At 34.9% G+C, this 14,601-nt stretch overlaps 2 protein-coding genes across 2 annotated transcripts in view; one reads left to right on the forward strand and one right to left on the reverse strand.

Moving 5' to 3' along the window:
• Positions 1-14,601, forward strand: part of LOC117326418 (ATPase family AAA domain-containing protein 2B-like) — a 91,421-nt gene that overhangs the window by 60,177 nt on the left and 16,643 nt on the right. The gene's annotated exons all lie outside the window — the stretch shown is intronic.
• On the reverse strand, positions 1,320-14,550 carry LOC117325407 (trifunctional enzyme subunit beta, mitochondrial-like). Its single transcript, XM_033881585.1, has 14 exons — positions 14,463-14,550; positions 10,676-10,729; positions 9,202-9,331; positions 8,733-8,764; positions 8,380-8,447; positions 7,709-7,796; positions 7,009-7,190; positions 6,762-6,854; positions 5,547-5,759; positions 3,945-4,072; positions 3,400-3,487; positions 2,982-3,056; positions 1,936-2,100; positions 1,320-1,746 (listed from the first exon to the last, which is right to left on the reverse strand). The coding sequence occupies exons 1-14, from the start codon at positions 14,515-14,517 to the stop codon at positions 1,708-1,710; spliced, it is 1,410 nt and encodes a 469-aa protein (XP_033737476.1). The 5' UTR covers positions 14,518-14,550; the 3' UTR covers positions 1,320-1,707.

Here is a 14,601-nt window from a genome sequence, read left to right on the forward strand (position 1 = left end):
GCAGTTTTTCCATTCCACAACTGCTTGCATGGGATTTTTTTTAACGGGTACAAAGGTCAAGGTCATTTACTATAAATAGAATAAATACCGTGCAATAACTCAAGAACTTTTTAGCAGGCAAATTCCGTGGAATTCTCGTCTTATTAATGATAGAACAAACTAGAACTGTCGCCAGGATGGCTGACTAATACTCCTGCAACCTGCACGAGTCAATGGTGAATTGGAACTCTTAATTAGAGGCTAACTAAGATAACCCAGTAATATAGTGACCAGTTGACATAGCAACCATAATTTTGAGGAAAATAAAGTGAGATGCACATCTGCACATGGTCCTCTATATTTGTGTAAAGTTTCATTGAAATCGGCCCTTCAGTTTAGGAGGAGTTGTCCGGACAAACTTAAAGTTATGGTTCTTATCGGAAAACCTGTTCATAGTGACCAGTTGCCATAGCAACCATAATTTTGAGAAAAAGAAAGTGGCATGCATATCTACACATGATCATTAATATGTGTGTGAAGTTTCATTGGAATCGGCCCATCGGTATAGGAGTTGTCCGGACAAAATGTGTCTACACACAGACAGACAGACAACCTGATTCCAGTATTACCCCCCCCCCCCCCCCCCCCCCCCCCCCCCCCCCTTAACTTCGTTGCGGGGGTATAAAAATAAACAACAAATAGGCCTTAACGGTCAGAGTCTTGTACTATTGTAATATGCATACTCTGTAGCAAGTATAGTGGTTCTGTTAGCCATGGTGGCCATCTTGGATTTTGGACCAACCCAAAAGATAAGCATTTTGACTATAGGTATACAAAAAAATTGAATGTGCATATTGTGTCAAATTATCCTCTGGTGCTATTCAAGGAAATACATTGTAATGATAATCTCCAACTGAAGGTACCAAATATTTGTAGCCTACTATATACTTTAAAGCATGTACTGAAGCCTGCCTACACCAAAACCATTAGTTTTTGAGACAAAAAATATAAAAGTAAAATTACATGCGTGTAATGATTTCGTGTGTCCCTACCCAATATTAGTAATTTGGTATGCAAGTTCAAAATGTTTCAAAAATCAGAGTTGAGTTTTTTTCCAAAAATTAATTTATTCTACTCTGGGAAGTAAAATTTAACCTCCACAGAAACCCTTAAACCAAATATCAGAACCCTAGTACACTTATAAATGTATTTAACTGGTGCCTTTCAACACTTGCACCAAAACATTAACATTTAGAAACCAATGCCGACAACATGCTAGTAAGATCCCCCTCTCTTTGAGAGGCGACCTAGATATGATGGATGTGCAATAAAAATAAATCTTTGCTCATATTCACAATTTTAATATAAATAATTATATACAAATGTGATGTATCACAGTTCAAATGAAAAATGAGATTTAAACACGAGTTCCACATATGTAATCATATTACCGAGTGAAACAAAGCGTAGCAATTATTGTCCCTATTCATGACTGATTTTGTTCGCAGCCTCCAATCCTCCACACCATCACAACAAGTCAATTCCATTGGTACATCCAATGCACCATATTAATTTAATTTATTTCTTCAATTCAATAGAGTTATGAGCACTTCAAACGGCTTCAATAATCCTTTCTGACACTTCATTCTGTGCATGTCTTGTATGATGTTGAAAGGAAAATCACTCCAGATGATTTCATTTACTCGGACAGATCTGACTTGATTCCCATCACGTTGACGGGTATCTCTCCACAAGCATAGCATGGCCCTTGAAAATATAAGGATATTGGTGTTCAAAGTCTACAAACAAACTTCACTCTAATGTAGTTCATGGAATACAATTATCAAAGTAAATCTACAAAAGGTAATTGAGCTGTATGTTGATAATCTCCACTACCAGAGGTTCAGAATATGGGATTAGAAGCTTTGTTATACTCATTGGTGGAGATTTACTTACAATGCCTCCAGCTGCACATGCTGCCACAAGTCCAAATTGTCCATCTTCCTTGGCAAGGCGATGAGCTGCAGTCGTTACCAATCGGACTCCTGTGGCGCCAAATGGATGTCCAAGTGACAGTGAGCCGCCCCAAAGGTTAAACTTATCCATGGGGATGGCCCCAAACTGTAAGAAAAATATAGGTGAAGCTTGTTTTAGGCATCAGTGGTCATGTAAGTAAATCTCATTTTTGTATCTAATAATATTGCAAGTGAGTACATTTTTAGGTCACCTGAGACGAAGTCAAAGGGGTCAAATATGCTAAAATGTTTAAATGACTTCTTCTTGATTGATAACCATGGGGGCCATGGAATTTACAATTTTGATAAAACACCTAAAGGCCCTTCCAACCACATGATTTTACCTTATAAAAAATAGTAAATTCAGCCCCTATCCAGGAGGAAATGTGAAACCCATGGGCCATAAAATTTACAATTTTGATAAGGCATCCAAAGACTCTTCCATCAATGAAGAGTCTTTGATTCTGCAATATCTGGGTCTCAAGAAGAATATTTTTGAAATATCAGTCAATTTTACCACTTTTGGCACCATCCCTCTGTCCTTCACATTGATTTTATAATTTCATCAACAATGCCAATAGGCCTGTATTGCTCACCTGCTTCTGGAGCAACTTTGAAGTTGATCTTTGTCATTTATAAAGATACGAAGCTGATTACCATTTTAATCAAATAATTGAAAAGGCTAGGTTTATTCATGTAAATAAAATTTTGTAGTCCTTCGTTTCAGCATACTATTGGCCCAATATCAGGTCTTGGTGACTCTTGGCTATTCAGAAATCGTGGATTTCTGCCCTTCTGGCAGGTGAGCTATAAATGGTTCAGGACTCCGGAGTTTTTAAAAAGTCGAAGAAAGTGTGAAAAAGTTAATTATTGAAGGATGTCAAACAATGCACAGCGATAAATGAAGCCAGATTGGTCAGGTGACCTGAAAACAAAATTGTGCAATGTTCAATTAATTGGTCTGGCATACAATTAACAAAAACTTACCTTTCCACTTCTTCCCATATGATTCTTTGCAAACCAATCCGAGTCTAAGGCTTTCAAGTTTGCCAGGATCTGGCCCTAAAACACAAAACAAAGACCCTTGTGAAAGTTCCAATTTAAACAATACCAAATATTTTTGTTTTACACCATTAAATCTTGATGCATAAATTACGTAAATACATGTATCAACTAAGCAATGACTGCACTGTTTTTAATATATATTATTGAGCATTTTATATCTGGTGTGGGAATATGACTACAAATTTAGAGCTCAAATTACATTTGTCATGGTTAACATTCTATTTTATTAAATATATTTCTTTTTAAATTGAAATGCTACTACAATAAACTTTCAGAAGAGAAATTTTATGTCAACTGTATCTGATCAGTTATATATCTAATTTTCGGGAATAACACTTACAGCAAAAGCTTCATGGTATTCAAAAACGCTGATGTCTGACATTGAGAGTCCAGCCTTCTCAAGAATTTTAGGTGTTGCATATGCTGGTCTGAAAAAGAAATATTGACTAAAGAATATCAACTAGCAAATACACTTGGACCTCAAATACTGCCAACATTTTATTTTGGTAAACACTAACATTTACAGTATAACCTATGAGGGCATGAAGAACAACCAACATCACAGAAATGAAGCGAAGCACAAGTGAACTAAGTGTTACAGATCGACTGACAGACAGACAAAAGCAAATATAACGTCTTTCGGAACTAGAACATGAAGCGATGGCTAATACCGCCCCCCCCCCCCCCCCCCCCCCCCCCACCCAGTACTAATAAACCAGTATTGTTGAAATGACCTCATATTATCATATCTATCCTGTAATAAGGTGAATGAGGTCAACAGATAATCTCTGTGTAGGAAACGCTCATTTCTACCTTGTTGGGTGGACTTACCAGATATAGTCTTGCTTATATGATGAAGTATTATGTTACAGCGTACCAACTCACCCGAGCAGTAACTGGTCCTTGGGATCCTGAGAAACATACAAGTAGTCCCTCAAATAGGCTTTGGGTTTAAAGCCAAGGGCCAAGGCTTTTCCTTCTTCCATAATTAGACATGCTGATGCTCCGTCAGTCTAAAAGAATATGAAATTTACCTTGAAATCTTAAATGAAGTATCAATACATATACATAGCAACAAATATTTTGCTAAATCTCAAGGCAAACTAGAATCCTTTTGGACCAATGATGGCAGAATTTTTATGACACTTTATGGAACCCCCACCAAAATCCTTATCAAATCTCGGTGATCTACCTTCACAACACCCAGCATCAGAATGAGAACTGTTTTCTTACAAACACCTAGTGACTCTTCACATTGAAACATGCAGATTTTTACTTATTTTTTATTATAACTTTGTGATCGATATGAAAGAAAAGCTATAAATGTTCCATACATATTCAAATCCAAAACTCCACAAAATAAATTGCATGCTAGTAATATAAGAGATCATTGATACAACATCATAATCAGTGATGATTAAGTTATGATAACTATCTAACGATCAGGACCGATAAACTAATGATCATTGTTGCATCATGACTTATGATGGTAAATCTATGATCATTACTTTATGACAAACATTGATCATTAATCATTAGAAACAAATTTGGGCAAATTGAAAATACAGACGATGGAAAACCTAATATCTTAAATGATTACTTTGTTTCCATTTCTACTATTGACGATACTAACACTGACATACCAGCTGTAGAACTTCGGACGGACGCAACTATATCTGATATACCCTTCACTTAAATGACATCCCAAAAACGTTAAATATTAGTAAACCAGTGGGTATTGACACAATTCAAAAAGTGTTTGATCGTGTGTGGCACAAGGGGCTGATGGTGAAGCTGGCAAATTACGGTTTTTCAGGGAAATAGTTAGATTGGTTAGGTAATTATATTAGTGATAGACAGCAGCAAGTCTTTGTTGCAAATAATAAGTCTTTAGTTTAACCTGCAAATGCCGGTGTTCCTCAAGGCTAGGTATTGGGCCCTCTTTTATTCATTCTATATATAAATGACATAGCTGATAACCTTGAAAGTTTGTGTAAATTATTTGCAGATGATACTTCCTTACTGTACTCAGATACCTCTCCTCAAACCATTGAAACAAAGATAAATATCGATCTAGGTAAACACTGGGCAGGTACGTGGTTAGTTAATTTTAATCCTGCTAAGACAGAGGCATTACTTGTTTCCGACTTTGAGCTTGACCATGTAATTGAAATAAATTTTAATAATGTAAATGTTGACTTTGTAGAGAATCATAAGCACCAAGGAGAAATATTAAATGAAAATTGTAAACAGAGTTGCCACATTGAAAATATTTGTAAAAATGTGTCAAAACAGGTATTAAACTGTTTTACGAAAACTAAAGTATGTGTTAAACAGCGATCTTTAGGCAAAATATACTCTTGTAAAAATTTCAATAGAGGCACATTTAACAATTTAAGTGTTTCCTGTCATACATGTATATTTGAAGTGTATTTATCAAGTTGGAACTCGGGATATAAATAAGTATGTAAGTTAACATAGTCTCACCAGAAATGATGCATTTGCTGCAGTGATAGTGCCATGTGGCTTGATGAAAGCTGGTTTCAGACTTGAAAGCTTCTCCATAGATGATGGCCTGATGCCATTGTCTTTGGTGACTGGTTCTGCCACGCCTGGTACTTTGTAGCTGAGGACGTCAGAAAGAAGTCCCTTCTCTGATGCCTCATGTGCCATTGTATGGGATCTCAGAGCAAACTCATCCTGGAACAAATAATTGAAATATAGCAGGAAAGTTTAAAAAGAGAAATGGTTTCTTGGATTAACTATTTTGATGATCAAGAATTACAAAGTTTTCTTTTGCTTTCTTATAGCAGGAAAGTTTAAAAAGAGAAATGGTTTCTTGGATTAACTATTTTGATGATCAAGAATTACAAAGTTTTCTTTTGCTTTCTAAGTGTTTAAGATTACCATATGAACAAAATGTCACTTTTACAGGTACAAATGTGTCATAAAATTTAATTATATAACAAATCAATCAAAGTGAATAAACAGTAAATTTCAGTTGAAATTCTGAAGTTGAAGTGTGCTTTTGGATGCTTGTGTATTTCAGGTTTCCTTATAATAATAATCGTTGATAATTTGGAGTTTTATATACCGCTATGTCACAGTAACATAGCCCTCTCAAAGCGGTTCACAAATTTATATCCATGGTTTTAGTAACCAGCCAATGTCTTTCTCAACTCCTCGGGGAACATACAGCTGGAGCTGCCATTTTGACGCTAACAGCTTACAAACGACATTTCTTGCACTGTCCTACTATTTACTTATTTACAGATGAGACAACTGGAACACAATAGAGTAAATTATCTTGTTCAAGGATACAACACAGCGCCTGTGCCGAGATTTGAACTAGTGACCCTTTGGTCATGTAGCCTTGTGTCCTACCACTAGACCACTGTGCCTCCAATATGATAGCTTATGTACTTAGAGAGAAATTTAGCTCAATGTGGAGCTGAACAGAAAAATTGAACTAATGTGGCCCAATTAATTAGCAAAGTCCAATCAGCAGTAATATTTTTCTAAAATTCTGAATCTAAAATGTGTTTTAATGGTTTATGACAGCTTCTGTACTTGGAGAATAATTTAGAATATAACAGAAATGTTGACACTGTCACCAGTAAAGTAACGCCTATGTCTCTCTTTGCAACTCCATCACATGTGAGGCAACAATTCAACAGAAAGTAAAGAATATTTTATATTTACTTGTTCTCGTCGGCTTATTTGAAAAGCTGCACATAATCGGTCTGCAGAGTGACCCATCGTCTCATTGGTAGAAAACTCAGCAACAGCGGGTAACTGAAAAATAATTTTTATTACATTATTACCTTCATCAAAATTTATATCCTCACTGCTGATGTCATAACTTGTGAAATATATGTCATATTCAATGAAAAACCTCTTTATAATAATGTACACCAGTATGAATTTCTTTTAAATGTTGCTGTATTACCTCAGGTGTGAGAGCAGATGGTGACAACATTTTCATAATGATGCCAGCCTTATTCTTAGACTTGTTCAGTTGTAACATCAATTTCCTCATTTTACGACTGTGTCTAATTGGCACATCTGACATAAACTCCACTCCGCCAGCTACTACAGCATCACATGATCCTGATGCAATCAACCCCATACCTGTAAAAGATATATTACTCTCAATCAAAGGACAATAAATGTATTATTCCTTATTCCTGTACCAGGGAAAAACAAATGATGTATCCCTTCTCCTGTGAACAGATATGAATCTCTCTCCATACCTAAAAGAATATCATGGCAAAAATATTTTTTAAAATATCCCCTATGCCTGTGGCAAATACACCTCACATCAACTTTGAACTCAAAAAAAAAAAGAGCCAGTAAAAAGGCCAAGAATATGTGTAGGTTTTCTGATTCATGTTGCAATCATTTCCTCGATAAACTACCAGAGAATCCTTGCCAACGAACATATACCAAAACTAAGTAGTAACAAAAGTAAACTTTAAAATCAGACTTCCCTGGTATGTCTTTTCTGAAAAGTTCACTTAGAATTTGAAGGCATTTTCCTTCCTAAAGTGGTATATTACAGAACTATTATTCTGATGTACTTATTGTTAACTTGAATATTTTAGACATGCATACAAATGCTTTGAATAAAGATTAATATGATGGCTTACCAGTAGTGATGGCTTGGTTTGAGGAGATGCACGCTTGTGTGACTGTGTGGGCAGGGATTGTATCGGGGAATCCAGCTCCAAGGGCGGCCTACAAAACATATCTCTACTGTCACAATGATTGTTACCAGTACATTTAATAAGTTGTAACATATTCATTCATTATATCATAATGATAATGTGGCATTCTATCTGATCATCTAATATTAATGGCCTGAAATAATAATAAAAGAAAAAAAAAGAAAAAAAAAAAGAAATGCCCCATTGCCACTAAACACCCCGAAATACAATTTGGTGAGTAGAGTATTGCATCAGCAGTTCCTGATATTAGCCAGAATCATTGCATCGGAACAGGACGGGACAGGCATGTGTTACACTTATGCCCCCCCCCCCCCCCCCCACTCAATTTGCAAGTTTTCCTTTCAGCTCACTCAATATTGTACAAAACAAGTCAAAATTACTATGTAGTAATTTAGTAAGACAGAATTTCGACAAGTCCACAAAATGTTGATTTCCACCCATTGTTAATTTATATTTAGATTATCTCTAAAGGAAAAAAAAACAGATGAAAAAATTAAACAAATACAATTTTACTGATAAAGGATGTCAGGGTAACTGGCTGTAAAATTGTGGTTGTTTTACGCTTACTGACAGGAGAGGTTTCTGAGACTTACTTCTCTTGCAACATTGCTGGTCTTCACTTCCTGAATGACAGTTCCGTACAAAATGTAATCAACAATACCTACAAAAGCAAAAAGAATGTCAGGCATTCAACAAACATTAGCATAAGCTATATCAATAGATAAACTTCAGGCAGATGACCAAAAAAACAATGGGTCAATGTATTGTCTATATTCATTACCTAGATTGAAAAACACAACTACTAATATGTCAAATTGTCATTGAGTAGTAAAATACTTTCATTCCAATGAATTATTTTTTCCTCAATACAAATGTATTCAGATGAACAATTACACCATATATTTGGCCAATCAATATCCAACTTAGACAAAAACTAGGTACTTACTTTTGTCCATGTTTGTCTTCCTGATAAGCCCACTGAAATATATCACAATACCTTCATTAAATGAAATGTTTTCATTATAGGTACCCTTTTAATGATAAAAATTACAGCTCCACTACTGAGATTCCATCCCAGTACATTTTGATTGTTAACAAGCTTATCAGTTACACCAATATTAGTAGATTAATATTTTTCTACAACATTACTAGGAATAGTTCCCTAAAAAAGTCTGAAACATGTATTCTGTAAATAATAAGATCCAAGCTAGGATGAAACGATGGACAAATACACTTGTAACATTATCTTGCACATCTCTTTAAATCCATCAGCAGAAATCTTAGTGCAAAAGAAATGAACATTAATTGAATTTAGAAAATCATTTTTCTCCAAATGGTATTAATTTAACTTTCCAAAATGTTTCGCATGAACCCAACCATGCCATCAACATTTCTAAAATGTTATGTTGACTTACGATAAAGCCGCTCTAGCCAAATCATGTGGCATCAGGTTCTGATAGGATGTCATGGACATGAGAAATGGAGTCCTCACACCTTCCACAAGGACTATGTTCCTGCCTTGGTTTCCACCTACGGTCTTCTTTTCTAAAGGAAAAACTTAAATCAGAACTGGAAAACAATAGGCCTGTGGGGCCTGCATCACTCACTCGATGGCAGTGCACTCTAAGTTATATCACAAATACCCCGTACTTTTTCAATTTTGGAATTTCGCAGTCAACACTTTCCTTTAACTAATATTTTAGTGTTTTGGTTCCACCTACAGGTTAGCAGGGGCCCCATTGTGTGGCTATACATCCCTCATAATCATCAAAAAGCAATCTGTTGAAGTTTGACATTTGGACTTAAAAACAATTGCATGTATGAAGCAAAATATGAGGTGACCCATTCCATACTGGTATGATACTCATTTGTAGAGATTGGTTTATTATATCTAATCTGGGGTCATTTAATTTCCACCAACTTTGTTCATCAATCTCATAAGACAATGTTCATCAGTGAAACAATACATTTGGCCGTGAACTTTGAGTCACTGACAGTGACCTTTGGTCGACTCTTTGATTTTGACCAACTTTGCCTTTTTAAAATCAAAGCAAAATATTCACTTGTAAAAACATGCAAATCTTGACACCAACCTTTGACTTGCTATTCAATTCCAACTAAAGGTTTTGCAAAAGTTATTCCCCTTCACCCAAGGATGATTCAGACAAAACTTTGACCAATTCCTTTCATTTCTACAGATGAAGAAATTTTAAGAATTTGAGGTCTTTCCCCTGTCAGGAGCCCAACACGTCGAGCCTCTGGGGAGTCTGCCCCACCTTTTGTACAAAATTGGTTCCCCTTGACTCAAGGATGGTTCAGACTAAATACTTTCATTCCTACAGAAGGATTTTAAAGAATTTGTTATATTTTCCCTATTGAACCCTGTTCCTCTAGCTGCTTGGGGACCAGACTCGCTGTTTTAAACTGATTGTTTCATCTTCACCCAAGGATGCTTCTGACCAAATCTAGTCAAAATTCACAAAGTTGTTCATGACTATTAGTGATTTTTAGGAAAAGTTGACAGATGGATGACCTGCCATGGTATAAGCTAACTTGCCCTTCGGGTAGGTGAGCTAAAAATTGATGACATACAAGATTTGAAATTTTACAGATTACATATCAAAGCAATTAGTTTAGAAGGTACTCTAGATCTTTCAATATCAGATTAGATGTGAATGAAAAGAAATTTCAAAGAATAATCAATTTTTATCATGATTTAGTGTAATAAGGCTGATAAACTTATTAGTTTAAAGTTAGTGAAGACATGTGTCCTGTCTTTGAATGACATACATATGCATGAGCAGCAATGGCTACTTTGGTTAATGCCTTGAATGGTATCAGGAGATTGTATTATGTGAATACATTAGCGCATTGCTTTTGTGGACTTACTGGAGTTGGCTGGAGCATACTGAGCAACTGAGGTACTGATACATCGCAAACCATCTGAAAAGAAAAGCATCATGCATGTATAATTTACTATTATTTAATCTACACTAAGCATGGTATCAGTATGTGATGGGCATTTCATAGGCTATTACAGGCTCATAACAGGTGGTATATTTTGTAGAATTGATTACTTTCAGCAACAAATATTATCACCATTAAAAAAAAAGAGGTTAATTGCACTTAAAATATTCAAATGATCATTGATAAAACAGGAGCAAGGAGTCCATAGAGCCATGGAACTGTATTTTGGTACTAGTAGATCATTTGTTGCCACAATGCTGGGAATAATTAAACAACGATTGCATTGCCTTTTTTTACCCATAGACTTTGACCAAAATGTCCACATTTTGAGCTCAGTGGTTTTATCCGAATCTGAATTTTAGGTTACTCATCTGATAGACCTTCAACTTCAACGTTCATGTTATCACAGGCACTACTGAGTGTAAATCAAAAATGTAAATTGTAACTCTAAGTTAAACATTAAGGGGAAATAGTGTATTTGGAAAATATTAGACAAATTAACATTTGCAGACTTGACCTAAGATTTCAAAATTTTGTGCTAGCAATATGTAAGCATCATTTCAAATTCTTCCATATATGCATTCCCTATGACAGACCACACCTAGACAGCTTTTTTAGTTTAAAGTCACAGCCAGTACAAAATGTGGTATCAACAGGAAGTAGTGGAAAAGTTCAATGCAAAAAGAAATCAAACCTAAACCCAGGCAATTTCCTTGGTCATAATTTTCTTCTGTAATTGAGATAGATCCAGTATATTTAGAGCATCTGCCAAACTCACATGTATACATAATACTGCTGTAGATACAAGGATGTATTATATATGTATACAGTTAGTGTATGTAAGTGTGTGTGAAAGTTGTCTTTGTTTCTTTCTGTATCATGTGAATACTTTATGTGGAAAATCTGAGTAAAAATGTCAAAAGTGAAAAAAAAAGATACAGGGGTGTAAAAAAATCCACTAGCCGACATCCGGGGCTACCAAATTTTCAGTTAGGGCTAGTGAAAATTACAGTCATACTAGTGACTAGGGGGCTAGTGAGATACCCATGACGTTTCAGCAGATAAAGAAACTTTTAAATTCAATTCTGTTTATGGGGTTGACCAAAACACATTTTAAAACCTTAAAATTCTTGGCAATAATTTTACCTACATATCAGTCAGAATACTATGGAGTCAATTGTTTCAAATTGATCAATAAGCATAGCTTTTCACACGTATGCTTAAAGTTCAAGTAGCCTAGGCTGTACATGCATCATAAATTATTTAAAGAAAGTTTATATAAGCCACAAAATAAGCAGCTATTGTTACCAAATCAATATCTTCTAGTTGACATAAGAATGCTGCCTTAGATTGTAGTCCATATCTTAAAAAGTTGGCAACAAATTAAAGCCAAGCTGGCAGCAATGTTAGGTCTCCTGAGAATACTGGTTTTGGAATCTGGACAAATTTTAAGGAACCGTCTTTTTTCAAAAGTGATGAGACACTTGGGTTCAGGAAATATTATAGCTAAAAGAACTGATTTTTTTTTTTCAAATGGAAACTGATAGAAATACATAATATATAGAAATATATATGATGTTTATTCGATCTCTCCTAACCCCCCTCCATTACTGCACACACACGTTGGATTTTTGGTGTCTACTAACTACTAACACGGAGCTTGTGATTATAAACAAATTTTTACATCCCTCAGATACACTGATATACATGTATTATAATCATTATAAACACTATCTAGTAATTAGATTACAGATACAGCAAATGTACTACATTTGTACATGCTATCAGAGTTTTATTTACATTGTAGATTTGCACACCTATGTATTAGATGTTTGATATAGTCCCATAGAAGTTTTATTGTAGAGGTACTCACATCACAGGATGTTACATAGTTCCAATGACAACCACAGTAAGTACGTATACATATCTTGTAGGCAGAAAAGTGAACATTGTGATGTGTATATCATGTAAGGTGTCAAAAAATGCGTAAAAATACATGTATTTATTAGAGCTGAAATGAATATTCGAATGTTCGCGAATGAATACCAATTCTCCTAATATTCGAATAGTGGAATGGTATTTGAATATTTGGTATGATAATTTACTTCCTTTTAGTCCTTTGATCTAGAAACATGTACAAATGTTCCATTTGAGTTTGGGAGCATTTCCAGCTAAATTCCAATAAATCTTAAGCAGAATGTAAGCTATGCTTAGGGGTTAACATACAAGGTACTATACATCTAACATAGTTAATCATCTCTGGGCCAAACTCATTTAAAATGTGTTCAAATGGCAGATTTCCATTCCAATCCAGCATTCAGTTTAACACAAAAATACATGTATATTGCAAATATTTTGACATGAATAAGTTCCAAAACGCATACATGAAAAAATATAAACATTTTACTGACATGACAGCGTAAATAAGGTGCAATGCTGCTATCTTTCATATCCGTACTGTGTACTGTCAACCATGTGGTGTGCCATATGCATACTCTAATTATGTCAGTGTCATTAAAAAGCTTTGAAGCGATATTCCCAGTTACAAGCACTCAACCAACACAAGAAATTTACCATATGGACAGTTCGCGGTCGCTTTATTTCATGTTATTTTGCCAATACATTGAATGTAGAGCATTTACATACAGACCCAATGTAGTGAACGTTAATTTTTTATTATTTATTGGTCTTATAATGCAAATATTCCTTCTCTTGACATTGACAATATGGCAGCCACAAGCACGTCAATCGGGCATGCCATTCATGTTAACGGTGTCATCAATAGGCAAACTTGAAGTTTTTTACAATAATAAAGTGGGCTTCCAGTTTAGTTCTGGCCATTCTTAAGTTGTATATATTACTGTTAATTATTTAAAGCTTTTCAGTGGTCTATCCAGCTTAGTAAATCAGAAATATAATTACATTGTCTTAAGTGTCACCATTAACTCATCGAATAAACCAAACAAATATTCAAATGCCAAAATCTGCTAGCTACTGTATTCGTTTCAGCTCGAGTATTTATGAAAAAAAAAATCAAAAACAAAACACTTATTACTGCCAACACAAAATATGCAGTATTTAAATATCATCTGATAATTTCTCATAAAAAAATGTTATCATTTTATTTGCTGTATTCCTTTGTAGCCTACAAGCTACATAGAAATATAGAATGTTACACACAGCTACTTGTCAGGAACAAAATGCAGTAATGTTTGACTTGTAATTTTGTTCCATCTCTAAAAATACAGTGCCTGGCTTCAAATTGTGCAGCGGCAGATAATGCATATAGCATTATGGCATAAAAAATTAACACAAATATGGATATAAAACAATTCTAATACTGCTACTGTAATAAAATAACAAGATTAAAATTCAATTCTCTACTGAAATAAGGAATGAGAAATTAATTTGTCAAAACTGAAATGACTTTTAAAAGTGCCTCAGTTGTGGAAACAAGCTAAACACATATGGTCTTGGTAATAATTTGGTTGGTGACTAGGCCAATAAGCATATAGCAGAATGTAGGTCTATTTATCAGCTGAAGAGTTATACTGTATGTTGAGGGACATGAGGGGTCGAACGGTAATCGATGGCGTATAATATAATAACAAACGTTTCGGTTTCCAAGTAACATTTGACACAAATATGTATCGAAATGCTTCTCGAGCTTAAAACATATGTTATCTATCTGATAAGACGTAATACACACTCAAATTGGCTTGCGAATTCCAGACACCGGCTCCGATCTTCCACATAGCCGCCATGATGTATTTTGTAACCTTTGGACATCATGTGACCAAACGTTAAATTAGAGCGACTTAAGTAAAGTGTTATATATACGGTCGTAT

The sequence above is a fragment of the Pecten maximus genome, chromosome 4 (genome assembly GCF_902652985.1).
Source record: "Pecten maximus chromosome 4, xPecMax1.1, whole genome shotgun sequence".
Taxonomy (NCBI): domain Eukaryota; kingdom Metazoa; phylum Mollusca; class Bivalvia; order Pectinida; family Pectinidae; genus Pecten; species Pecten maximus.

Excerpts from the sequence above, each read along its gene's own strand:
- LOC117325407 (XM_033881585.1), bottom strand. The coding sequence starts at position 14,517 with ATGGCGGCTATGTGGAAGATCGGAGCCGGTGTCTGGAATTCGCAAGCC. Across the intron at positions 2,101-2,981 it reads ATATGGGAAGAAGTGGAAAG|TTTGGGGCCATCCCCATGGA; the intron begins GTAAGTTTTTGT and ends TTTTTCTTACAG. Across the intron at positions 1,747-1,935 it reads CATGTGCAGCTGGAGGCATT|GGCCATGCTATGCTTGTGGA; the intron begins GTAAGTAAATCT and ends TATATTTTCAAG.